A 27,216-nucleotide genomic window follows, 5' to 3' on the forward strand; every position below is an offset into this window, starting at 1 on the left:
CCTCCCCCTAGGGCCTGGTGGAGGAAGAGACTGGCTGGGTCAACATTCCCTGTCACCGACTTTGCACTGGGTGCCAGGAATACCAGGAGTAACCAGGCACACCTGGGGGCCTTCTCGTCACAGTCCAGGGGAAAAGTCAGGTTCGGATACAAGTAACCATTAGATAAGATGTTTTACAAGCCCCAGAAAGGCCAGCAAAGGTTCCGTGGGGGCACTCAGGAGGAGCCCATAATCCTGGCAGAGGTGAGAGGGAGTCTTCATTCAGATGACATTGGAGCTGAGCCTTAAAAGATGCCAGGAGTTTACCAGACAGGCACGTGATGAGAGCAGGGTCATTCCAAGTGGCGAGAACAGCCTGTGCAAAGGCCCTGGGGCAAGAATGAGCTGGCTGCACTCGGGGAACAGAGAAGGCAAGTGTGGCAAGAGCAACATGAACCAGGGGGAGATCGGTAGGGGCGGGATTCGGAGAGGGAGCCCGGGCCGATTGTGGTGGGCCCCTAGGCCTTCGGAGCTGGATTCAATTTAAAGCACCACACGAAGCCATCAAAGGTTTCAGATCATGCGTTCTGACTCAGATTACTTTAAAGATCCCCGTGGCTCGCTTTGTGGAGAATAGACTGTAAGGGGTCCCGGGAACACAGGTAGACCCTGTACTTGGCTCTCACATGGGACAGCAAGTGAGAAATGCTGGCGGCGTGGAGCTGGAGAGTTGGCAGCAGAGACGGTGAGAAACCGACAGATCCAGACAGTTGTTCTGAAACTCAGAGGATCAGGGAAGGGTGATCGTCAACTCCCGGTAGACGGCGAGGCTTTTCCTGGGGCAGCTCGGGATCGTGACTTGCAGGGGGAGGTGTGGTGCTTGCCAGGAGCGGGCAGGTGTAGCCAAGAACAGACAGGAGAGTGTGCGGAGGAAGGACAGCGTGGAAGGACAAGAGAATGGCAAGATCTAAGGAGAGAAAGCAAAAGCGGTTGGTCAAAGTGTCGGAGGAGATGCCGGCAAAGGGGTAGGAGGAGAGCCAGGCGCAGCTCCTGTCCCTGGCCCCTCAGGGGAGGGAGGCTCTGACGTCCCAGCCACCACCACCTCCACCTTCCAGGGTCAGCCCCACCTGCAGGGGCGGACAGCCGGGCTACACGCGGTGCGATTTATTTCTGACAAGTCCACAGCCCGCTCTTACCTAACACTTCAGAATCCTCCTGGTGCCCACAATTGATTTCTTTAATGAATGCTCTAGATCTTCCCAAGTAGGGAGGCTCGATGCTGGCCGTGCGGCCCCACATGGGCCCCACTCCTACCTCCTTCCCTGCTTTTCCTTTCCTTCTTTAGAAAGGGCTCTTTTGGAGCAGGCTCCCCAAATGGAGACATTTGGCCTCTCCCCTGCTTCACTGGGATTTCCCAGCCTGCCTGGAGCCCGGAGCTGACAACCACTTTGCTGGAAGTCTTCTAGAGGCAGCTGACAAAAGGTGTCAGCTAGACCAGGGCCGGCCTTTTCCACCGGTTCCAGCATCCCGGGGGAGGTGGCCTCTTTTGGCAGCTGCCCCGAAGCACCGATTCATGTTCCCTTTGGCTCCCCAAGAGCTCAAGAAGAAGAGTCATTTGTGAGGCCACCTATGGCGGACAGGCCCTTGTAGGTCACATCCACTTATGTATGTATTCAACAGAAATTGCTGCTTGGCAGAAGTGAAGGGAAAGGACATTCCCGGCAGAGGGAGCGAAGGCTGGGGCAGGAGGGGGTGAGTGAAAGTCCAGGCTGCGTTCCGGGTGTTGCCCAGTGTACGTGGAGCAGTGTCTGCGTGGGGAGGTCTGTTCACTCATTCGTTCACTCGTGCATTCGCTCATCCACGGGATGGACGTCGGTGATGACAACCGACAACCACGGGGATAGCCACCACTCATTAGGTCCCTCTGTGTGCTAGAGACTATGCTAACGGCTTTCCCCATTCTCTCCTGTTGAATCTCTACAACCACAGTGTGCGGCATGTAGTGGCGTCGTCCCATTTTAGAGATGTGAAAACTGAGATAGCTCCTAAGCAATTGCACCGACCATCTCCTTGGCCATTAGTCTCTGGGTTTGGACTCAGACTATGGATTAGTGGGTTTCATGCTCAGTTTCCTCCTCCAGCCCCTTGGTGCTTCATCCGTGTTCACTTAAGGACACTCCTGGTGGGAGAGGGGAGTGGGGAGGGAAGGAAACTGTCGGAGCTCTTGATCAGCTCCTTCGTGCCAGGGACTAACTGATCAAATTTTATTTTCACAGCAACCCTGGGTGGTTGGAATTTATGGTTTCATTTTCTGGAATAGAAAACAGGGCTCAAGGAAATGAAGGGTCTCCCCCAAAGTCACCACGCGAGCAAGTGGAAGAACTGGCCTTTGAAATGACTGCCAATCCCCTGCTGGGTCCCGTGCCCCACCTTAGAGAAGGGACCCACTCAGACTGGTCCCTCATCCTCCCGAGACACCTATGCCACTGGCAGCTATTCCCCAGCTCCCTCGCATGATAAGGAACTTAAAACTTGCAGCCTAAGTGGGCACACACCCAGTCTGCAGAATCCATCCCTTTCGCAAGCTGGAGCAGATCCCATGTTAGACGGCGGCACCTAGTGGCCAAGCCTGGTAGTGCATCCTGGGTTCGTAGGTTATGAATAGGTCTAACATTTGTTCTGTCAGTAGTTAGTGAGCATCTATATGAGCAACGACCTACAGTGTGCAGGGCCCAGGGGTCCCAGAGAGGAATGAGATAGGTCCCAACCTCAGGGAACCCACAGTCCTTAGAGGAGACGCATGTATATCAGAACAATAGGCGGGAGAGGACAGGAAGAACCCGCAACCTCTGGCTCCAGTAGCTGGGAAGCCTCCCCAGCAGAGACAGGCCTGGACCAACAAGGAGGGAGCTGCCGGGCGGAGGAGGAAAGAGTATTTCAGATGGGGCAGCAGCACTTGCAAAGGCTCAGGGCGTCCAGGGAAGGTAGGGCTGTGAAATAAAATACATCAGGGTTACATTTGAATTTTTTTAAATATTTTATTTATTTATTTATAGAGAGAGGGGGAGGGAGGGAGGGAGAAAAAGAGGGAGGGAAACATCAGTGTGTAGTTGCCTCTCACGTGGGCCCCTACTGGGGACCTGGTCCACCACCCAGGCACGTGCCCTGACTGGGAATCGAACCGGTGACCCTTTGGTTTGCAGCCCACGCTCAGTCCACTGAGCCACACCAGCCAGGGCTGAATTTTTTTAAATAAGTTTCAGTATCCATATATATCAAAGATTGCATGGGGCATACTTATACTAAAAATGATTCCTCTGAAACTCAAATCTAACTGAGCATCCTCTCCTCTCGTTTGCCAACCCTGGCAGCCCCCCCAGGGAAAGGGGACGTGAGAGCTGCACGTGGCCAGAGCTAGAGGACACGGGGGACGCGGACAAGGGGTGGGTCGGGAGGGGTCTGGAATGCCAGGCCGAGGAGGATGGCCTTCACCCTGTGGGTGCTCGGGAAGGCCTCTGCACATGAGACCCCGTGCTTGGGGCAGGGGGACAAAACGCAGCCCCTTCCCCCAGGAGCTGACAGTCAAGGAAATGAGACATCCTGGGCCCAGGACGAGGGGACGAGGGGACGAAGCAGAGCGCCCCCTTCCTCTGGTACCCATGGCGAGTGTTCCGGGGCTCACAGGAGGGGACACATCCGGCTTGGGGGTCAAGGAGGCTTCCTGGAGGAGGGGGGAGGTGATCTGGCAAAGGAAAAGGGGCTCCCAATCCGCCACTGCCTCCTGGTATGGGGGCGAGGGAGCACTCAGAGGTCTGTCCCCCGTAGCCCCCACATCCCAAGCTCTTTCTCACCTCCTTACCTTTGTACCTGCTGCTCCTTGGCCAGGAATGCCCACCCCGTTCTTTGCCTGGGTGCCTTCTGTTTGTCGCCTAAAATTCCGCTGCATGTGCCCCCACTCTCCAGGGAACATTCCTTGACTTCACCTGATATCCCGCACCCAGGCCAGGTCACACAGCCCTCACCCCATTGCGCTTACCCTACCCCCATAAGCGTTTTATACACATTAGTTCATTGCATCCTCCAAACAACTCTTAAGGTAGCTAGTATTATCCCCATTTCACAGTTGAAGAAAAGGAGGCATAGGGAAATTAAGGAACTTAACCCAAGGCCACAAAGGTAATATGCTGTAGAATAAGGCTCTGAACCCAGGAAGTCTGACTCCAGTTCCTGATCTCAGCCTCTGCACTACAATAGCTCTGTAGTTACAATTACTGTCTGTAATCACACCGCTCACCTTGAATTTCATTGTTTCCGGAGAGTATCCAAGGGCTCTGTGCATCCCTGACATGTACATGATTGGCATGTACAATCAGATGTGTGTTTCCGCTTAAAGGTTCATAGCGTTTCATTAGCATCTCAGACAGGTTCTGGATCCTCAAAGGGTTAAGATCTCCACACTGTTTGCCTTTCTGAACTGGGATCTCCGAGGCCAGGGCCTGTGCTTAACCTCTGTGGGTCCCGGTGCCCAGCCCAGAGCCTAATGCAAAGAAGGTATTTGGGGCAGGTTAGCTGGGCAGCTGACAGATGCAAGGAGGAGCATCAACGAGGCTGGTGCTCATTTGCATCCAATGCAAGCACATCTCCGCCCCAGCTGCAGCAGCTGGCTCTTTGTCCTGTCCCAGGCTTTTCGGGTCACCCCGGCAGTGCTCAGGAAGCCAGAACTGGCGTTCTGCATCTCCGAAAGGAGGGAACAGTAGGTCCTGGGTGCCCAAACACATGAACCTGAGAGGTGGCCCCTGCATGGTTTCGAGTCCTAAAGCATCTCAGCTGACCTTGAGCATAATTTTCGCTTTCTCGCCTGACTCAAGTGTGCTAAGGCTGGAGGGGGTCCTTCCACTCAATCCGTTAAGACGTGCGGCAGGGAGAGGGGTGCGGACATGAACAATGGGGGCCTCCTCCCTGCTGCCAGCAAGAGCTTACAGTCTAGACCCCAGGGTCTGCGCATAGTGACCACTCCATGCACGTGTATTCACTGTGCGTGTTCACTGATGCAACCCCCCAAATCCAGTGACCTACAACAAGCGGCTGTTTTTCTTGCTCATTGGTTTGTGCCTGTGGGTCGGCTGAGGTGGCTCTGTTTCGCCCTAGGAGTTAGGTCAAGGTCTTTTCCACGTTTCTCATTCTGGAACCAGCTATCACCCAGGTTAAGCCCCCCTCATGGCAGACGGCAGAATAACCAGAGGCCAAGGCCAAACGAAAAGCACATGTAAAGCCCCTGCTTGCCTCATCTCTTCTAGAATATTCCAGAGGCCAAAGCACGTCATGTGGACAAACTCAGCACCCACGAGGAGGAGAAATACGCTCTGCCTTCCTTTGTGGGCAGCGTGGCGAAATCGCATGCAAAAGCTGCGGTTGTGTGACTCTGTCACTGGGAGAGGGGGCGAAGGGTTGGGGTGGCCAGACCCACCCCAAGTGGCAGGAGCGGTCAGTGGGCTCTGGACCCACTGTGGGCAACAGCCTCGCTAACTGTCTTCTCTGTTCCCTGGCAGGAGCTCAGTGAGTACAACGCCACAGCCATAAAAAGCCCCACCAACACGGTCACGGTGCAGGGCCTCAAAGCCGGCGCCATCTATGTCTTCCAGGTGCGGGCACGCACCGTGGCGGGCTACGGGCGCTACAGCGGCAAGATGTACTTCCAGACCATGACAGAAGGTAAGAGGCGTCCAGCGGGCAGGAGGGGGGCGCCGCTTCCACGGAGCACAAACTCTAGGGCCACCGTTCCCACAAGGTGCCTTTGTGCAAATTAGAAAAGGCACCCCTGCTACTTAATGTCAACCCTCCTGCCGCCCCTGGCTGGGACCCTCTGTGTGCTGGACAGACTGCACCGCCACGTACAGAGGCACTGTTTCTGGGGCCTGGGGAGGGTACACCACTACCATCGTGTCAGCCAGGCCACTTCCTTTCCCACGACTCCTGGGAGCTCAGCCCGAACTTTCAGAGCCACCTGAGCAAAGCACACCCATTCCCTGGTCCAGACTTTTCTCATCTATACAATGAAAGCATCCTATTCAATCTGAGAGTGCACAACTGTTTTATCCAGACTCCGCTTCAGTGACTTACAGTTGGATGGGGAATAATTCTGAAGGCACCTCTGAGTTCAGCAGGAAGGAGTGCTGGGGTGGGTTAGTCCTGTCTACCCTGGGCAGGAGAAGGGGAGGTTGTAGCCCACGTGTTGTGTGCCTCCCCGTCTGGGGCCACATGGCCTCTAAGTACCCTTCCTGCTCTAACAGTCTTCGAGGGGCAACATAGTTAAAGGGTATGGGCTCTGATACCCGACAGATGGAAATTACAGTGGAGATTCAGCCCCCACTGAGCAACTTACTTAACCTCCCCAAGCCTCAGTTGTGTCACCTGTAAATGGGGATGATGACTATATCATCATCATCATCATCATCATCATCATCATCAAACTAGTATCAGGATGGGGCTCAATGTACAGGACCTAGCACAGGGTTGGCCATGGGTCTCACGCACAGATAACACTCACCAAAGAGCAGGTAAGGTTATGGTTGTCGTTTCTGTGAGTCTGGGGGCCCTCCCACCAACCAGCCACCCTCCAAGACAGCTTTGCTTATGACCGGGCCCCAGCATCCCTTCTCGGCATCTGCTTCAGTCCTTGGGGGGCGGGGGAGGGCACTCGGCTTTGGCCTGCAGGGACAGGCCTGGGCCTGACCGCCATAATCCTCCCTCGAGCGGCCACCACGCCTTCCAGCATCACCGCCCCTGTAGAGGCCCCCTCCCCCGCAGCCAGCGTTTTTCACCTCACTAAGCCGTCTCGTGTGCTGGGTGAGTGTTGGTGACGTGGGCACTGTCCCAGCACCCTTTCTCTATTAACTCAACAAGGGCGCGCTGGCACTGGGGACCCAGAGATGACCTCGTCCCTGACGTCGCCAGTCCCCTGTCTGGTCACAAACACAAGTGAGAATGATGACAAAATGAAGTACAGCAATGCTGTGGGTGGCACTGAGAATGTACCGAGTGGTCTCCCAGAGCCAGGCCAAGGCCAAGTGCATTCCACGCAGTGTCTCCCTTAAGCCCCACAGCCTTGGGTCAGACAGGCCTGGGCTCAGCGGCTGGCCTCGGCCCCTTTCTGTGTGACCTCAAGCCAGTCATGACCTCAGGAAGTCTCAGTTTCCTCGTCTGTAAAATGGGGTAACAGGCGGTGCGTCACTGGGCTGTTCCGAGAATGAAACGAGATACATAATGTGCTTAGCACAGTGACCGACCCTCAAAACACTCGATGATAATTTAGCACTGACTGCTTACTTCCGCCACGTGTCGCCTAAAGTGCTTTACACCACAGTCCTATGAAATGGAAAGTATGGTTCTCCCCAGTTTACAGATGAGAAAACTGAGCCACAGAGGAGTACCGGTGAGTCCCTTCGCCAGCGATCACAGATAGTAAGTGGCACTGTCGGGACTCAAGCCCAGGGAGTCTGGCCTCAGAGTCTGTGCTTATAGATGTGTCTGTGCTTTCCACACGTTTGTTGTCGACTTCCATACCAACATTGAGATGTGGGTTGTATGCTCATTTGATAGATGAGAAATTAAGGGCCGGAACAGTCCACAGACTTGTTCAAGGTCACCTGTGAGCAAATGACAGCCAGTTCCCCACCTGAGCACGTGACGGGTTCTCTGAGGAGCAGAAATAGTCTGTGCCCGGGATCCCAGGAGGCCCGGCAGGGCGACAGGACATCAGGACTCCCGGAGCCAGGCGAGAACACCGTGCTGTGCTTTCTCTCCCCAGCCGAGTACCAGACAAGCATCCAGGAGAAGCTGCCACTCATCATCGGCTCCTCGGCGGCTGCCCTGGTCTTCCTCATTGCCGTGGTTGTCATCGCCATCGTGTGCAACAGGTGGGTGGGCGTCCCCCCACCCCCACCCTCCGGGCCTGGCCGTGCGTCCCCTCAGCCACTCTGGAGCAGCGTTTGTGAATGAGGGTGGGGGGCATGTCCATCCACACAGGGGCAGGGAGAGGCTCAGGCCGGCCTGGGCACCCTCCAGGGGCCTCACACCCGTTCAACGACCACCAGGAGCAGCCCATCCCTTCGGGTTAGGCGTTGCCCTTGACAAGTCCACTATTCAAGGAGGTGGCACATTGAGGCACGAGTACTGCAGCATGAGGAAGGTCTCAGAGCACTGGGCCGGAGGACTGCAGGGAGCTAGGAGCTAAGGGGCTGGTGGAGAAGGAATGCAGGGCACCCCCCTTTGGCACCAGGTGAGGCCCCTTCATGAATGGGGCCATAAGCAGAGCGTCAGATGGGAGGCTGTGGAGCTCAGGTGGGGCCCCCAGACTGAGGTGGCTGGAAAGGTGGAGAGGACGCAGACAGGAGGAGGGGAGGGAAGGCACCCCAAGTGGCTGGCACAGCATATGCAAAGGCAGGAGGTAGGCCCGGGTCCCTGACCTCTGCTGGGCACATGCAAAGAGAAACTGTCTTCTTCCTTAAAGAGTCCCCCCCTTTAGAATAGACTGGGTCATGAGGTCAGATAGACCAAAGCCCCAGGGTTTCCGGGGCCAGGGGCCACAGCCAGCGGAGATGACTTTGCTCTTTGAGAGGGGCTTGGCTGGAGAAGGGGGGAGGGGGAATAGCGAGCCTGGACTTGAGCTGGGAGAGGCAGAAAGGGGTGGGGGGGGGGCCAGGCCAGGGCGGGGCTGCTAAGTGAGGGGCAGGCAGGGAGGCCTCTGACTGGAATGTGGTTTCGAGGAGCTGCCCACCCCCTCCTATCACCTACTGCGGCTCCCAGCTCCCCAGGCGCCTCCAGGTGGCTCCAGCCCTTTGCTCTTGTTCCAGAAGACGGGGGTTTGAGCGTGCCGACTCGGAGTACACGGACAAGCTGCAGCACTACACAAGCGGCCACAGTACGTATGCCTCGGCAGGGCTGGCCCCCTCGGCCCTTCCCCGTCGGTTCCCTGGCGGCGTCTCCAGCCTTCCTTCTTGCCGCAGTCAGACCCGACGTCAGGCTGTTCCCTGAACGTGCCAAGCTCACTGCCCCCTCTTGGCCTTTGCACATGCTGTTCCTCTGCCTGAGCACTCTCCCCCCTACTTTTCACCTGAGCGTCTCTTACTCTCCCTCAGGCCGCATCGCATGCAAACCCCACAGAGAAGGCTTCCCTGACCCCCACCCGCCCGGGCCCTGGGGCCGGTGTCTGTGTTTGCACAGCGCTCCTGACCTGGCTGCACGGTCACGGCCATCCCCTGGTCTCTCCAATGTTATAATGGGAGCACTGGGACCTGGGATTGTGTCTGACACTCACCACGGCCCCCAGCCCCAGCGCACTTCCCACACAGAGTAGTCGCCAGACACACGTTTGAAGAATAGGCACGTGACCCGAATGAGATGAGGACCCTGGGCCCTGGCCCGGGAGACAAAAGGGAAGGGAGGTGGGAGGCCCCCTCTCATTCCTCCCTGGTGACTCCTCACCCTCACCCAGGGCCTCACATTCCCCACCCTAACCCTAACCCTAACCCACCTTAGGTCAGGGCTGGGAGCACATGGGCCACACACTCCCAGAGCGATGTCCCCTCCCAAGGGGCCCAGCAGAGAGACACGCAGAGTGCAGACTCCTCGCCATTTGACCCCGGCAGAACCAACCATCGTGGGGGCGGGGAGAAGGTATATTGTAACGCCTCGCTCAGAGAACAAGGAATTCCAGTGGGTCTAATATGTAGGTTCTCAGACTGTACTCGGTGGGGACCCTAGGGTTCCTCTGGCCACGGGGTAGGAAGGGCCATCAGCACATCCATTTGTTTGTCACGTATGTGCTGTGGCCAGCTCTGCATGCCAGATACCGTTATAGGTGCTGGGGACACACAGCAGACCAAACAGCCCCGCCCTCATGGAACTTACATCCTGGTGAAGGGACAGAAAATTTAAAAGAAACCATGTATATAATAGTAAAGCATGTGGTATATGCTTTACTCGTTAGAAGATGAAAGGGCTGTTGGGAAAAAGGGCAAGTAGAACAGGGTAACAGAGGGAGAGTGGTGGGGTGGGGCTGCGTGAGGAGCTGGGGCAGTGAGCCGTGCGGCAACGCCTCAGGGAAGGGCATCCTGGGCAGAGGGAACAGCCAGTGCAAAGGCCCTGAGGCTGGAGTGTGTCTGGAAGGTTTCAGGAACAGCTGAGGGGCCGGTGTCCCTGGGGCAGAGTGAGGGGGCAGCAGGAAGTATGAGGGGCCACAGCAGGCAGATTCTTGTCACTCATAGCAAGGCCTCGGGATTTTGGGGTTTTGTTTTTTTTCATTTCAGAGTGAAATGAGGAGCTTCTAGAAGGGTCTGAGCAAAAGACTGCCGTGCTCTGAGTTAGTTCTGACAGGACTGCCCTGGCTGCCGTGTAGAAAATGCTCGGGAGAGGCCGGGGTGCGCCAGGCAAGGGCAGAAGCGGGGGACCCGTGAGGCGGCCGTTAGTGTGACCCCGGGAGGGTTCGACGGCGGCTGGACCAGCGTGGCCGCGTGGAGATGTGGGAGGTGGTTGGATTCTGAGCTATTCTGAAGGCAGAGCCCTTAACTTTGCTGCAGGGTTGGAAGTGGGGTGTACAAGAGAGGGCAGAGTCAAGGAATTCTAGGTTTTAAACCTCCGGGTAAAGCTCAGCTTGAAGATAAATCCGTGGGCTTCGCTATCGCTGTAGACATAAATGTAAAAAAGATTAAACCATTAAAATTTCCGGAAGACAATTTAGATAACTATTTAAGCCGATTGTGGATGGAAAAGGACTCTCCAAGCGTAAAAGCAATGGGAGCAGCGTGAGAAAAAGGCAGACGTGGTTAACTACGCAGTTATAAAAATCACCTGCACCTTAAACGCCATCCATCACATCGCGCCCTCCTGTTCCCCAAGCAATGAAACCATGATCGTAGCTGCGGCTAAACATATGGACTGTGTTCCGTGTGCCAAGAAGTATCTTAATGCTCTTCGGGCCTCGACTCACTCCATCCCCGTAACGTCCCACCGCGCGCAGGAGTCGCAGGCACCGAGCGGGCCCACAGCCGCTCAGGGCGGGAGCCGGGTGCGAGCCCGGGAGTCTGGCTCACTCTGCGCCACCCAGTGCTGTCTGCACCCACGGCGCTAGTGTCAGGTAGGCTCTCACAGCCGTCACCTGGAGCCATTTGGGAACATCACGGTTTAGAGCTTGAGTCGTACGTAACCAGCAGAAAGATGGCAGCAGGGGCTTGTTTTAAAAATAGACTCCGGGGTTTGTTTGGAGAGCAGCATGTTCTGAAGCTCAGCCTCAGGTCCTGGTCTGAGCAGGACTCTGGTTGTTTTTTGTTTTTTTTTTCCCCAAAGTGCTGGAACAGAAAAAGGTGGTGTGGGCTCTGGGCATGCATGTCTGGAAGCCCCGATACAGGGTAAAAAAAATAGAGAGAGAGAGAGAGAGAAAGACATCAGGGCTGTAGGAGTGGGTGTGGAGACAGGGCTACGGGGCCTGAGGAGAAAGCATGGGTCTCCACTGGAGGGATCCGGGCAGACTTCACAGAGGAGGTGGCATTTGATCTGGATACAAAGAGGAAGAGAAGGGTGTTCCAGGTGGAGGGAACCACCTGAACAAAAGCATGGAGACAAGAACTTATGGGGCGTGTCTGCGACCTCTGGGTAAATGCTTCCTTTTCGCTGGCACGTAGAGGACCAAGAGCTGTCGGTGGGGCCATCCCTGAGAGCTCGGAACGCCAGGGGAAGGCACTTGCCTCTCCTGAGCACTGGGGAGCCCTCTGGGTCATCACTCCTCGCCAAGGCTGCGGGTGGCGTCTGATCGGCTGGCAGCCCCCAAGCAGGCTTTGAGCTCCTACCTGTGCTTCTCCTCAGCTGCCCAAGCTGCCCTGGCAGCAAGAGCTTCCCCCAGTTCTGTTAGGAAGGAGGCTGCAAGTCAGTCCCCAAGACCCACAGGCCAGTCACTGAGTTTGATCAAACGAAAGGGAGCATTTGCAGAGAGCCCGTGTCCCTGCTCCAAGGAGGGCTGACTTGGGGGAGGAGGACGCACGGGCCAGATCTGGCTGGATTTCGTCCAGGAGGCAGCGAGCATGCCGATTCAGAGTGCAAGCCCTTGGCTCAAGCCTGACAGACTGGGTTCAAATCCTGGCCGTGCCATTTGCTAGCTGTGTGGCCTCGGGCAGACGGATGACGTGCCTCTGAGCTGCGGTTTCCTCGTGTGTGAAATGAGAACAACGACCCCTTCCTCCCAGAGTTGTCAGGCGGGGGAGAGGAGATGAGGCACATCCAGAGGCTGGCACGGCGTCGGGCACAGACACAGGGCTCAGTCGGTGGCAGCTGCTGTGCTTCTGTCCCTGTCATCTGGAGTCTGCCCAGCGCCACCAACACCGAGTGTTGTGTGCACAGCTCTCTGCGGCGCGCCGGGGACGGAAGCAGCAGAAAAGCTCAGAGAATCCAGAAAAATCTGTACTTGGGGATAGATTTTGGAAAACTTTTCTTTTCAGCAATAGTTCCAGAATGTTCAGGCTAAAGGAACATTCGTTACTTTTCTAATTCAAAAAGGCAATAATAATAAGTGCATCCCATGCGAGGAGGTTACCGGACTCCACCCCCTGTCCACCCCCCCAACCCCCCCACCACCCCTGGGAATGCCCAGTGGTTCACAGACTCACATGAAGAAACCCCGACCTGACAGGCTAGACAGACAAATGATCCGAAGTGAAGCTCATGTGTGTAAGAGCAGCAGTTGGGAAATCTTTCCATAAAGGGCCAGATAGTAAATACTTGAGGCTTCCGAGCCATATGGTCTCTGTTTTAACTACTTAACTCAGTCACTGTAGTATAAAAGCAGCCACAGGCAAAGGAATGTGGGTGGTTGTGTTCCAATAAAACTTTATTTATAAAACCTGATTACGAAACAGACAGTGGGCCAGTTTGTCAACCCCTCTTTAGAGGTTCCACCGCCTAGATTCCTGGAATGACTGCAACAGAGGCTGAGAGTCATCAATGAACATGTCCAAGGTCACGCAGCTGAGCAGGGTGGATGGCCCCACTCACCAACCAGCCAAGCCTGGCTATGGCCCAGGGACCCCAGCTCCCAACTCCTAGAGCTGTTGCCAAAAGCTCCCGGAGCAGCAGGAGAGTGTGGGCCGGGAGCTGGGGAAGCAAGAGGGAGGCCTGGGCTGGCAGAGGGCCAGGTGGTCTGGGCGGCAGAAGACCAGTTATCTGAGAGGGGCGATGAGGGATGGACCATCTTTCCCTCTTTTCAAAGCTTTTGTGGACTCCACACTGGGGTCAGAATTAGGTCTTTCATATCCAGGTCACCTCCTTCCTTCCTGTGTCAAAAAATAAAACTTTGCACCAGATCAGGAATTAATATATCCATGTCCTGCCTAAAGCTGATCAGCTGGGAATCTGAGATCCAGAAAGGTTTAAGATTAGCCTAGCGGGGGACCCAGGAGGTGGTCCCAAGAGCCATGGGTACTCAGACGCCAGTGAGGCAGCCCTCCAGGCTCTGGGGCTGCTTGGGAGGGCTGAGGCAGCCAAAGTCTGCTGAGCGGAGAGGAGGCTTGAATTGGGCCTTGAAATATAGGGAGACATCCTTAGCAGAAGCCCAAGAACATGGTCTGTTGCCTGCTCTCTCTGTACATTCATTATAATTCTCTCCCTTCCTTCTTGACTTCCTTTTCCTTTCCTTTGGCCCCCCTGATTCTCTGTCACGAGAGTGATAAATGTATCCATCCTTCCTTTTATGCCCACACCCGTAACAGACATTGCTAATCGATCCTGATAGTCTTCTAGCAGCTCCAGGAATTCATTTCCTCACCAGTTAGAGTTGGAAGAGAAGCTAGAACCCATTTGCTCTCCCTGCTGAGCAGTCTGTCCCCCTCTCCCTTCTACTCAGTGCTCATGTGCTCACTGAGGCCCAGAGAGGTCAAGTGACCCGCAGGGGGTTGCCCAGTTCTTCGGGGGGCTCTGGGAGTGTATTTCCCTCCATGCATGGACTGGCTCTCGCCTTTCCACTTGTCCCCATCTTGAGTCTGTGCATGTGACCAAGCCTGGTCTTATCCCCCAGTGACCCCAGGCATGAAGATCTACATCGACCCTTTCACCTACGAGGACCCCAATGATGCCGTGCGGGAGTTTGCCAAGGAAATTGACATCTCCTGTGTCAAAATTGAGCAGGTGATCGGAGCAGGTAGGTGGCTGGTGCCCCCCCTGCCCCGCAAGGTACTATGGCCTCAGCCGTGGGTGGGGCGGCCACCACAATGTATGCTGCTGGGACAGAGGGTAGGGTGCGGGGCAGGAGCCTCAGAGAACACCCCGGGGCCTGAAGGCTGAGAATGCCCAGGGTGGAAAAGGCCCTCAGAGGTCACCCAGTAAAAGTGCCCCCACAACATCTAGGGAAAGTGAGGCACGGGTCTCAGGAGGAGCTGGCACCTCACATCAGAGGCTGAGCCGGGTCTGGAGCCAGTGCTCTGGACTCAGTCCCCAGTGCTTTGCCTTCCCACCGTTCACCCCACGTCCCTCCCCTGTTCTCTCCATGTTCCCCTCCATCCTCGCCCTGCACCCATCCCGTCACCACGGGGCAGCCACGAAGACTTTACTCCCACTCCCACAGGTGGCTGGGGCTTTCTTAGGCCCCCATATTCTACCACAAAGGGGTTCTGTGCCTGAGGATGTAGTTGGCCATTGAGGAGGCCACAGGGGTGGAGGATACAGGGAACAGGGAGGTGACACTTCCGCCTGGCAGGTGACGCCTTGCCTCTCTCGGGGTGTCTGTCCAGGGGAGTTCGGTGAGGTGTGCAGTGGCCACCTGAAACTGCCAGGCAAGAGAGAGATCTTCGTAGCCATCAAGACGCTCAAGTCGGGCTACACCGAGAAGCAGCGCCGGGACTTCCTGAGCGAGGCCTCCATCATGGGCCAGTTCGACCACCCCAACGTCATTCACCTGGAGGGTGTCGTCACCAAGAGCACGCCCGTGATGATCATCACCGAGTTCATGGAGAATGGCTCCCTGGACTCCTTCCTCCGGGTAGGGGAAGCCGGGAGTGCCAGGGACCATGAGCGGGGCGGGAAAAGGAGTGGTGGACATAGCTTCTTACTGTCAGAATCTGGAAGGGTCTGGGAAAACATCTAGATCAGGAATGGCTGGCATGTTGCCACTTTCCGTTTCCTTACCCACAGCAGGCATCACTAATCAATCCCAGAAGTCTTTCCAGCCACACTCAAAGCAAATCTCCAGGAAACCACCACCAGTTGATCAGAGTTGGCATACAACCCGAAATCTGTTGCCATCTGCACTCTTAGACAGCCTTCTCATTATGTGTAAGGGAAAACTTGAGGCTCAAAGAAAGGTAGCGTTTGACCAGGGTCATCCAGAGGGTCAAGGTGAAAGCCAGGGCTTTTGACCTGAATTCTCCAGAATTTTCACCGGATTTTGGATCCCTCCAAAGCACCGCAGGCCAGGGGGAGGAGTTCAGAGCACAAGGCCAACAGGAACGTTTCAGGCCCCCGAGAAGGTCACAGTCAACCAGGCAGACAAAGAGCACTGGTGAGGAGTCAGAAGCATGCCATTGGGCCGGCTGCCATCCAGCAGATATTTTTCAAGCACCCAGTGGGTGCCAGGCCCCTTCCATGCACCCTCTCGTTTAGCACAGGCAGCACTGGGAAGTGGATGTCACTCATCCCCATTTAACACGCAGAGGAGGAAACTGAGACTCAGAGAGGTTAGGACACTTGTCCAAGGTCACACAGCCAGCGAGGGGTAGCGCCAGATTCAAACCAGCTGTGTCTGCTGCACAGTCTGTTCTCTCCATCACCCTGAAACCGGCCTCTCCTGGGCCTAAGGTCCCCAAGCACCTGAGCCCTTCTCACAAGGAGCTAGGCCAGGGTGGCAGGGTCCTGGCTTCTGACTGTGAAGATGACCCAGAGTCCAGTTCACGCCCCTTCCATTTACTCTGCGTTTTCTCCCCTCCCCCTGAAGCAAAACGACGGGCAGTTCACAGTCATCCAGCTGGTGGGCATGCTGCGGGGCATCGCGGCCGGCATGAAGTACCTGGCAGACATGAACTACGTCCACCGCGACCTGGCCGCCCGCAACATCCTCGTCAACAGCAACCTGGTCTGCAAGGTGTCTGACTTCGGCCTCTCGCGCTTTCTGGAGGACGACACGTCAGACCCCACCTACACCAGTGCCCTGGTAAGCTGGGGGCAGACAACACCGGACACACGGTGTCAGGAGAGAGGGCGTACACCTCCATCTCTCCCTGCAGTGCGTGTTCACGGACAGCTGCTCGTGCCGGCTCTGCGCTGGGCCCTGGAGATACAGGGACAGAAACACCAGGTTCCTGCCCTCTTGAAGTTTGCAGGCTGGTGGGAACACATGTACAGAGCAACATGGAGTGACAGGGCTAGATTGGCCAGGACACCAGCCTGGGGAGGCAGAGGAAGGCTTGCTGGAAGGGATGATGATGCCTGAGCTGAAAGCTGAAAGGCCAGTAAAAGTTTGTCAGACGCCGTGTTTTCATGGCTAAGTGACGCTGGAGGACAGGCTGTGAGGGGAGAGGTGGCGGGCAAGAATGGGTGGCCAGCCCTTGGAGATCCTGAATGCCCGTGCTCACGAGTCTCTCCTGAAAGCAGTTCGGGTTGTTGAAGGGTTTTAGGCAGAAAGGAACAGGATACGGTCCCTGCCCTCAGAGAGCTCGGAGGTGGTGCAGTCGGAGCCAGGCGAGGAGCAGATGGTCTGCCTACTGACTGTGCTGTGTAAGAAGTGCCAGTTTGATGGAGAGACGCGGAGTCTGGTTGTAGGATTAAACAGAGTGAGCCACTCTTTGGGACCGAAGGAAAGACTGTCAGAGGGACTCAAAGGATGAGAAGGAGGCGTCCAGGTGTCAGAGTGGGAAAAGGCACTTACTTCGTGCCGAGGAGCGGCCCGTGCCAGTCCTGGGGGGTCTGCAGCAGTGCTGTGAGTTGGGGGAGCAGTGGGAAGCTCCACGCAACTGCTACCGCACAGAGCGTAGGTGGGGCATGCCAAGAGCAGAGGCCGGCCCGCTCAGCCTCCCACCCCTCAACCCCCCTCGTTCTGTTGCCCAGGGTGGGAAGATCCCCATCCGCTGGACAGCCCCAGAAGCCATCCAGTACCGGAAGTTCACCTCGGCCAGCGACGTGTGGAGCTACGGTATCGTCATGTGGGAGGTGATGTCCTACGGGGAGCGGCCCTACTGGGACATGACCAACCAGGACGTAAGTCTCCGCGAGAGAGCCTCTCTGACCAGCCAATCTCGGAGGGGAAGAGGCAGCATCCTGGCCTTTTGCTGGTCTCCCGGAGAGTGGGAGCAAGGGCTCAGATCCCGGGCGAGGGCAGCGCCCAGCCCAATAATGGCTGATTCAGATATCTGCCCGGGACCCTGGACACTCCAGGGGGCCAGGAGTAGGAAAGGCCCACCATCTACAAAGCAGCAAATCTTTAGGATGTATCCAGCTTGTGGCCAGCCCTGAATGAGACTGTGTCTGCCCCTCACCCAGATAAAGTTATCAGGAACTGTTACCATCGGATGCTGAATGGGAGAAGGCAGCGGTAGAGGCAAGAGCAGTGTGGGCAGGGGCAGCCAGGAAGTGTTCTCGGGGCGGGGGCATGCACACAGCAGCAGGACTTGTGGACGTGAGGGGTTCTGTGGACAGAGCAGCGTGAGCAGAGGCCAGAGTATGATGATGAGGGGCTGTGCTGGGGAGCAGTGGAGGGGAAAGCTAGTCGGAAAGGTCGGTGAGGTTCGATAATGGGGTGTTTGAAAGTCAACCCGAGGGATTCCACTCTGCAACCATGCAGAACAAGGAGGACTTGAAGAAGCCTCTTGAGCAGGGAGGGTGACACCCCCACCCCTCGCTGCTGTCAAGCTGGCAGATGAGTCTGACCCTGGTGGCTGGACAGGCTGGAGAGAGGTGTCTGCGCTCCCTTCCCCGACAGAGGAGCCAGCAGGGTGGTGGGACTGGGTTAGGGTTAGGGTCCAAGGCTGCGCTGTGAGGCCTGACAAGGAAGGTGTCTCACGTGGAGCATCAATGGCACTGGAATCAAGAGTGCGGCCACGCAGGGGTCAAGGGCCAGAAGGAGGAGCCCTCAGGGCTATCAAAGCCAGAAGGGGGCTCAGAGATGGGAGGGAGGGTGGGTCCTGAGAGGCTGTGTAAGGGTTGGAGTTCTGCTGTCCCAAGACTGGGACAGGAGGAGGCAAGCACCCAGCTGCCAGGTCAGACTGACTGAGGCTGTACCTGGTGGGAACCCGGGTGGGGTCCATCCCTGGGGCTGCCTGGAAGAGGTGGAGAGCAACCCAAGAGGAGTGTTCTGAGATGCACTGGGGGCAAGACAGGCCAGGCCAGAGGGCAGGTGCTCTGACCCACCCAGCCAGCCCCGCTCAGCCCCTGTGTTGTCCCCAGGTGATCAATGCCATAGAGCAGGACTACCGGCTGCCACCGCCCATGGACTGCCCGAGCGCCCTGCACCAGCTCATGCTGGACTGCTGGCAGAAGGACCGCAACCACCGGCCCAAGTTTGGTCAGATCGTCAACACGCTGGACAAGATGATCCGCAACCCCAACAGCCTCAAAGCCATGGCGCCTCTCTCCTCCGGGTATGGCCCAGCCCTGCCCCCTCTCTGTGTGGCCTTTACCCTCTCCACAAGCCCTCCCACCCCAGCTCCCCCTGCTTTGGGCAGACGCTCTGCCTAAACAGGGATGGGGAAAGATAGCTTGTGGGGCGTCTGTGCTGCCTTAGGGTGCAGAGGCGTGCAGGACGCAGTGCTTGCTGGGTGGTAGAGGACGCACTTGTAAAGCATGGTCAGGTAGGACAACATTGATGGAAAGTTAGTTTGGTTGGTGAACAGACTTCCTCATCACTGAGTTTCCTCCCTAACTACCCGCACACTGAGACCTGTATGCTCGGACTCGCCTCTGCATCCTCCTTGACACAGCCCCCCACACACGAGAACACAGTCCTACCCACGTGCACACACGAGAACACAGTCCTACCCACGTGCACACACAAGAACACAGTCCTACCCACATGCACACATGAGAACACAGTCCTACCCATATGCATACATGAGACCACGATCCTACCCACATGTTCACACAAGAACACAGTCCTACCTGCATGCACACTCAAGAACATAGTTCTAATTATATGCATGAACATAGGCACAAATGTTCATGCTTGTGTTCTCACACACACACAGTCTTACACATGGATGCACACCCATTCTCAGACTCACACCTACATACATCCATAGGCACCAGAACACGCACACACTCAGCAGTACACACTCACCACACACACGTGAGTCCCAATAGCAGGCTGCATCAGCCGGTAGCCATCACGGCCCTGCTTGGGTGCTGTCACGGGCCACACTTGTGACCCTGCACCTTCTGGGACCTTCAGTCACACTGAGGGGCAGGTGTCCTCAGGGTCCAGGGTGTCCAGAGACTTTTTGGGCCTAAGCCCTTCACCTGCCAAGTTCTTGTGGCCAACAGATCTTCGTGTCTGCCTCTACCTGTGGCTTCTCACCTTGACCCTGAGTCAGCAGCTCCTGACTCTCCAGATACAAATACTGTGAGCTTTTAGCCTCCTGAGGGTCGTTTCACTCAGAGCCAGCCAGGAAGCCGTTCCCATTAATGAAGCAGCTTTGTCTGGACTTTGGAGACGCAGTTCACAGGGTCAGCTTCCTACGGCACAGCCAGGGTGGACAAGGTCGGACGGTGGCACTGGGGGCGGAGACAGGGAATCATCAGCAGTTAGCGCAGCTGAACCCCCCCCTGCTGGAACTGGAAGTGTGCCCCGCCTCACACAAGGGCCAGCCTCCCAGCAGCCCCTACAGAGGCTTCTCCAGACTTTCCAGGTCGCCCCAGCTTTCTCACACACATACACATGTGCACATGTGCATGGTTCAAACTCACGCCTGCCCACACAGAAATACATGCATACATGCACACCCCCTCACCGTGCTCATGCAGATGGACGCACACGTGAGGGCACGCCTGCAGTCCGTCCTCACCCTCACCCCCAGGCCAGCGCGTGCCCTGGCCGACCATCTCTGTTGCCCGCCCCGCCCCTAGAATCAACCTGCCGCTGCTGGACCGCACGGTCCCCGACTACACCAGCTTTAACACGGTGGACGAGTGGCTGGAGGCCATCAAGATGGGGCAGTACAAGGAGAGCTTCGCCAACGCCGGCTTCACCTCCTTCGATGTCGTGTCGCAGATGATGATGGAGTAAGTGCCCAGCCGCCTCCACCCACCCGACCAAGTGGGAGGCTCTGGAGGGTGAAACACAGACCCTGTCCCGGCAGGCATGTGGGGACCAAGGGGTGAGATGGCCAACTTTGGAGTCACCTTCCGATCAACACCCAGGTCTGCCTTCCACCCACCTACTGCCTGCGTGACCCTGGGCACTCACAGAGCCTCCCTCAGCCCCGGTTTCCATCTGTAACCTGGGGCTTCGTGGGAAGATCAAAGAGATAGGGAGTGACGGTGCCTAGGAAGTGCGGGCTCCCTTCCCCTTTGCCTTCCCCTTTGCCTTCCCCTTCGCCTTCCCCTTCCCCAAGTGGAGGAGACAAGCGCATCTAGGTGCCCGGACTCCTAGCCACGTGCTCCTTCCACCTCCTGTAGCCCCTCCCTTCAGCCCAGCACCCACCCACTCCCCCACGCCTCTCACCCCTTCTCTTGCTCTCTTTAGCAGGAAACCCCGGGAGAAGCCCAGGCAGCTCTCCACCTGGCCCCAAGTCCCCCCCGCCCCCACCCCCACGTTTCCCTAACACACATGCTTCTCTCCCAAAGGGACATTCTCCGGGTTGGAGTGACCTTGGCTGGCCACCAGAAAAAAATCCTGAACAGTATCCAGGTGATGCGGGCACAGATGAACCAGATCCAGTCTGTGGAGGTTTGACGTTCAGCAACCCCGGCTCGCCGCTTCCTCCAGGCCCCGCCCCCTGCACCCCACACGCTGGCCCCCCGGTTCTCTGTCCACTGACGGGCCAGCCGCCTGCCAGGAGGCCACGGCAACAGGAAGAACCAAGCAGCGCACCAGCCACCAGGCGTCACCGAGAACACGGGCAACTCAGATGCTGGAAAAAAATGGGAAAGGGGGGCAAAAGAAAACAGATCCTGGGAGGGGGTGGGAAGTACAAGGAATATTTTTTAAAGAGGATTCTCACAAGGAAAGGGATCATCGTTCTTGGGGGCAAACAAAAGGGCTTGGGAGATCCGTGCGATGTGTCCAGTCAGAGACCAGAAGCCGTTTCTCTCCCACTCCCTCTGGGAAGGCGACCTGGCCGGAGCCGAGACACACTTTCAGGAAAACAAATGTGAAGGGGAGAGACCAGGGCCCCCCCCCCCCCGGCCCTCCCACCCCCCGGGCTGCCCCTCCAGGCCTCGCCCAACGGCCGCGTGCCCGGCAGACGGACGGACCACCGCCGGGAGCCACTCTGGGACCACCCAGCCCCGCTGCCGCTGGGCAAACAGAAGAATCTTTCTGTCTTTGGAGAATATTTCAGACACTCCAACGAAAGAGACTCGTTTCTCCTGTGGGCTCATGGGGCTGAAAAGGGACTCTTGTCTTCCTGGGTCACGGAGAACACAGGGACACCAGAAGGGTCGGCCCTCCCGAGGCTGGCTGCCCCCCAGGTCTGCAGTCCAGGTCTGTAGGTCCAGGTCCGCGGCCCGCCGGCGGCCGCCCCCAACAACCCCGCCTGGAGGGCTGACGCTGCAGTGACTGCCATCAGCCACGACTGCCACCGAGGAGGGTCGGTCCTGCGCCTGGGTTTGTTTACAGCGGTCCGTGGACGGGGGATAGTTTGGTCAGGGGCAAATTTGGTTTCGGGGGGGTTTGTTTGTTGGGTTTTTTGTTTTTGTTTTTGTTTTTGTTTTTTTAATGACAATGAAGTGACACTTTGACATTTCCTACCTTTTGAGGACTTGATCCTTCTCCAGGAAGAAGGTGCTTTCTGCTTACTGACTTAGGCAATACACCAAGGGCGAGATTTTATATGCACATTTCTGGATTTTTATATGGTTTTCACTGACACCCTTCCCTCCTCTCCCCGAATAGAGTTCCCACCTGCTGCCAGGCCTCACCAAAGCCAACTGCCACAAGGCCATCTGGGCCATTCATAGACTAAGATTTGGGCAGAGGTGGGGGCCAAGGTGGAGCAGCATCCCCTCCCCCCGGGACTGTTTTTGAAAGCAACAGATTGAGCAGGAAGTACAGGCTCTGAGGCTGCAGAGCCACAATTCTCCGCCCACTTGTCCACTCTCCTTCTGCCCCGGCGTATCCAGTCCTCTCCAGGCAACTAGGCCCCTTGGAGGTTCCTGAGTGCCCTCCAATGGCCAGAACCCAGTTTCACCTCGGGGTGCCTAAACCAGGCTGCAGAGGAGGCCCGGCCCGGCTCATTCACTGTGATATCCCAGCCTCCAGAGCATCACCCTCGGAGATGTCCAGGCATGCTCCTTTCCCACCTGGGAGAAAGTGTGTGCTTGCTCTCCCGCCCCTCCCCTCCTCCAGACCTCGGCCCAGATCGGAGAGGTCTGGGCCGTGGGGAAACCCACCCGCCAAGGGGTCTGGCCACAGTCTCCCTCCTGTGAGTGAACACAGGCACCCGAGTGGACCAATCGGTTAGTGAGTTGAATGGAAATAAACACTTTAGTTATAAAATGACCCTTGTTCTCTGTAAGTTCCAAGAGAGAGACGCTGGCACCCTTGGGACTTGTCGAGTGACCCATGATGCTCTTCTAAGGGACCCCTTTCCACCCTCAGGGTCATAGAAGGTCCAGGCTAAGGAAACACATGGAGAACACTGAAGTCCACGTGGCCTTCCTGGCTCTGGCTCCGAAAGCACAGGCAACGAAAGAAGTGATTTGGAAGTGGCCCAGAACTCGGTGTTCGGTGCCTTTGCAGGGTGCACAGGAGCAGGGCGTTGACAGGTGCCCTCAGCTCACCAGGGCCCAGGGACAGGAGTCTGGTGTTAGGTGAGCTGTGATAGTGGGAGTGTGAGGGTGCCAGAGTACTCACGGACCCCCAGTCAAAGCCTCAGCAATGATTACCTTATTCTGGCCAACTGACCTCCATGCAAATGGGCTCCTACCCATACACAGCCAGGGTCCTCTATGTAGAAGGAGAAGGCAGGGGATCTGAAGAGGGGAGGACAGGGATGCCTCATCTCAGGACCTTTCCCTTTGTCCGTGGGAGACCGGCCAGTGGGGAAGATTCAGGTCACAAGTGTCCAGCTACCGAGTCAGGCTCTTAGTGGTCCTTGAGAGCAGCCAGCATGGACCAGCCTATCGTCCATCACTCACTTGTTCTCCAGAGCCCGAGATGCAAAGGGAAGGGATTAGAGGAGAGCGTGCCTCCCCGGGAAGGGGGTGGGGCAGCAGAGCAAGCCACGGGGAAGGCCTTGGCCGGCTTCCCCAGAACTGGCCAGCCGTGGCCCAGCCTGCCGCCCTTTGTGCCCCAAAGATGCCCGGCACGGGTGGCAGCTGTCCGAGTCCACAAGGTCACCTTCTGGAGAGAGCTGCCCTGATGCTCTTCAGATTAATTCTGTCTCTCCAGCCTGCACCATCCCCCCCCACAACTGCTCTGGGGGCCCCACGGGGGCGCTGGCACTCAATGCTTCCTGTCAGATGGCTTCCAGTCCTAAGCCGCTAGGCTGGTGTCTGCTAGCCAGCACGTCTGCCCCTCCACCCTCCGGGGCCCCGAGTCCTCAGTGGTCCTGGGTCCCCACATGCCTACTTCTCAACAGTAAGGGTGCTACCCCGACCCTGTGCGTCTCCCTTTCAGGGCGCCAGATGTCACTGTGGCCATTAGGGGTGCAGGTGGATGTCTGCCTCTTGCTGCTGGAGCAGCTCCCCCACCAGCTCTTGCTGGCTTCCCGGCAGGGAGTGGCCGGCCTTGCTGCTCACCCAGGCGGCTCTGAGCTGCCGCCCGCTGCCTGGTTACTAATCCTTTCCTGGCTTCACCGTCCCAAGTGCCAGCCCCACCTGCCCAGCAGTGTGAGAGGAGTTTCCGGCTGCTCCGCACACAGTTGGTACTTGAGGAAAGAAAGCTGCCTTGTGAACACGGGCCAGGGCACCGTGGAAATGGGACCAGCTGCTCTAAAGTGGGTGTGACAGGCAGATCTTCACAGGGCCAGGCTGGGTGACAGAGCCGCGCCATCCCCTCCGACTGCTCCGGAAGCCCCCCAGAATGAGTTACTGTTGATAATCAGCAGCCTCCTCCTTGGGGAGTGGTATTATCTACCAACTGGTGGGATGTAGACCCATAAGAATAGATGATGGCAGCATAGGGGACGCTTCAGGGACTCGGGGCAGTGGCTGTTTACTGCCCTGTGGTGCTTCCTGCTCAGATGGCATCAGCTGGACTTTCCCCACTTTCCTAGTTGGTCCCCACATGGCCACCGCTCAGGGAGCTCTCTGCCACCCCCTGGTGTACAGTCCCTAGCCTTGCACCCTCTGGAATCAGGGGCTCATCTCTGGAAGACTGGGAGCTCCCTCCTCTGCCTGGCTCTTCCTCACACCTGCCTGAAGCACAGAAAGGACCCAGGCCCTGGGCCACCCTGCACCCCCACCCCACTCCACCCCACAGTGCTGGGCTTGGCCACTCCCGGCTCTCTCCTGGGCGCCCGTAGTTCCAAGTTGGTACCAAAGGATGGAGACTCCTGTCAGGGAAAGTAAGGTACATGCATTCAAAGGACAGGATGCCACATGTTGCTAGGGAAAATGCATCCTGCCACCAGAGTGGCAGCCTTGCTGTTGTCACTAACTGCAGACATGGATGTGGGCAAGCCACTTCCCTTCGCTGAGCCTCAGTCTCCCGTCTGCAAAATGAGAGGGTTGGACTGGGTGAGCCGAGTGTGCAAAATACTTCATGCACCACAGTCCTGTGAAAGGGACCATTTCCTCCCATAGGTAGGGGGAAACTGAGGCTCAGAGAGGGGAAGTGCCTTGCTCAGGATTACCCAGCCAGAATGAGGTCATGTTCATCTGCTCCCAATGCCCACTCCACACACTCAGTCGGAGGGTGTAGAGCACTTGGTGCCTGATGCTGGCTGGTAAGAGAAGGGAAGGCTCAAATGGGCTGGGGTTATCAGGGAGGGCTTCATGGGGGAGGCTGTCCTGCAAATGCCAGCAGTTGAGAGCAAGGTCATTCCAGGTGGGAGGCAGAGTAAAACCAAAGATGCAGAGGCTGGAGTGCTCCCAAAGTGGGGAGTTGTGCCTGCACGGGCCAGAGAGAGCAGTGGGAGGTGAGGCCGTTTGGACGTGACACAGTCCAGCCACAGCAGGTGCTTGAGCAGGAGAGCAGCAGCGCGAGCATCCAGTTCTAGGAGGCAGCTCCGCCATCAGGTGAGGCCAGGATGCCTCGCAGCTGCCCCCTGCCCAGGGAGGAGGAGCCCCCCGGAGAAATCCTCATGTATTCCAGGAGACCCCAGGCCCCGCTGTTTGGCTCTCCCTCCTCACTCACTGACGCAGATAATCCGAAGAGTCATTTCAGCTGCTCGGAACAGCAGGGTTGGAGTTCACGTTCCCTGATCCCGAACTCGGCTGCGTTTGACCGATCCCCACCCCGCGCCTCCAGGCCTCTCTGGGAGCTGTGGGGCCCAGACCAGAGCTGAGTAGATGCGGGCGGCAGCACGGGCTGGGCGGGCAGGCCGGCAGGCAGCAGACACGGCAGAGTCCCGCGGGGACAGAGCGGAGCCCTGGTGCAAGGAGGAGCTGCAGGCGGGGTGGCGGCATGCACACGGCTTAGGAGCGCCGCCTCTGCCCCAGCTGCCCTGGCCCTGGTGGGACCACCAGGGCCAGGTTGGAAGGGTCTGGGGTCCCACCCTTTATGACAGCCTGTTATGCTGGGGAAACCCAGAGGGAAGTTAGGGGGCCACTCTGCGGGCGCACACACACTGCCTGCGGGCCTTGACCCAGTCCCCCAGGAAACGGGTCCTGCCATAAAACAGCGCGGCCAGTAGCCTCGAAGCTGGCCGGCCGGTCTTCCCTTCACGGAAACCAAGGTCAGTGTCGGCCCCAGGAAGTGGCTTGGCCTTGCTCTGTGGCACAGGAAAGCTCAGGGACATCTCTCTGGAGGCCAGTTGCAGGAGGTTGCGGCCGCGGAGACCGCACTAATCGGTGGACACGTACCAAGCGTGAGGCCCTGAGTGTAGGGATCTCACGGGGGCTGCCTTCCCCGCTCCACGGGCGAGGAAGCAGAGTCCCACCTCCTGGGATTTCTCAGAACTGTGGCCGTCGCCCGCCTGTATCAGAATCTCTCGTTCCTGTTCAGCCTGCAGGCTCACGGGCTGCTTCCCAACCCCTGAGTCGGAGTCCCCAGGGTCAGGCCCCGCAGCCTCTGTCCTTAACAAGCTCTTGCAGGAGATTCCTCCAGACTGAAATCCTCTCCTCACTTTCCCCACGGTGACCTGTGCCCCGGCGTCTGCAGAGAGAGGGGCTGGCGTGGACAGGGATTAGGAGAAAGCAGGACACCGTCAGATAAGACGCCCCAACTCAGACACGGATTAGGGCCCATGCAGTGGGGGGTGGGGCTGACCCTCAGGAATGTGTTCAGACTGAGCTGAGCTTTCAGGAAGATTGGAAAGACCCCCGGCCCCTGAGTCTGTCTGAGTTTAGCTTCCCAGCATGAAGGCTGCCTCAGAAGAGCTGATACAGCGAGAAAAGGCAAGAATCTAACACTGCAGAGCAGCCCTGCCGCTCACCCAGGGCCACCCTACAGAGACCCCGGGGCCCCAGGGTCTGCTCACTCCACACCTGGCCAGGTGGGCCGGGCAAAGGCAGACAGGGGCTTCCAGCTGGACCTGGAGCTTCATATGCCCCCACCCACCCACCCCTCCCCCAGCCCAGACTAAGACACGGGGCTTTCCCTGGGGGAGGGGGAGGGAACAAAGGTCCTTGTCTCTTCCAGGTCTAACAGCCCCTGTTAGAGGCGGGACACGGGAGCGGGGAGGGGGGAGGTCAGGGCCAGCACCACATGCACTGAGGACCCTGCTGAGACTGCAGGAGTCCCAGAATTCCAGCCGCGTGGGTGAAAGATTCCAAGGTTCTAAGATTGCAAAAGCCCATAATTCTAAGATTCTTATGGCAGGATTCCGTGTTTTTAACATTCTATCCCCATATGAGTCCATGCTTCCAGACCCCAAGCCCCATGCTTCCTTGTTGGCCCCAAACCTGAGGACCCTGGCACAAAGAAAGAGCAGGAATGAGAGAGAGAGG

At 57.4% G+C, this 27,216-nt stretch overlaps 1 protein-coding gene across 3 annotated transcripts in view; it reads left to right on the forward strand.

The window, feature by feature from the left end:
- EPHB2 (EPH receptor B2) overlaps positions 1-22,663 on the forward strand; it is a 172,080-nt gene extending 149,417 nt beyond the window's left edge. Inside the window, exons 7-16 of one of the 3 annotated variants that reach the window (XM_045858814.1) lie at positions 5,529-5,691; positions 7,787-7,895; positions 8,832-8,899; positions 14,039-14,161; positions 14,751-14,998; positions 15,950-16,165; positions 17,059-17,208; positions 18,394-18,587; positions 20,068-20,223; positions 20,788-22,663. In XM_045858814.1, coding sequence (XP_045714770.1) covers positions 5,529-5,691; positions 7,787-7,895; positions 8,832-8,899; positions 14,039-14,161; positions 14,751-14,998; positions 15,950-16,165; positions 17,059-17,208; positions 18,394-18,587; positions 20,068-20,223; positions 20,788-20,896 — 1,536 coding nt within the window. In that variant the 3' untranslated portion in view covers positions 20,897-22,663. The remainder of the gene's footprint in view (positions 1-5,528; positions 5,692-7,786; positions 7,896-8,831; positions 8,900-14,038; positions 14,162-14,750; positions 14,999-15,949; positions 16,166-17,058; positions 17,209-18,393; positions 18,588-20,067; positions 20,224-20,787) is intronic. The other 2 variants (XM_045858815.1, XM_045858816.1) reach the window with 2 other exon arrangements.
- The last annotated feature ends 4,553 nt before the right edge of the window (positions 22,664-27,216 follow it).

The sequence above is a fragment of the Phyllostomus hastatus genome, unplaced genomic scaffold, assembly GCF_019186645.2.
Source record: "Phyllostomus hastatus isolate PE091 unplaced genomic scaffold, TTU_PhHast_1.1 phas_scaffold_182, whole genome shotgun sequence".
NCBI classification, from domain to species: Eukaryota; Metazoa; Chordata; class Mammalia; order Chiroptera; family Phyllostomidae; genus Phyllostomus; species Phyllostomus hastatus.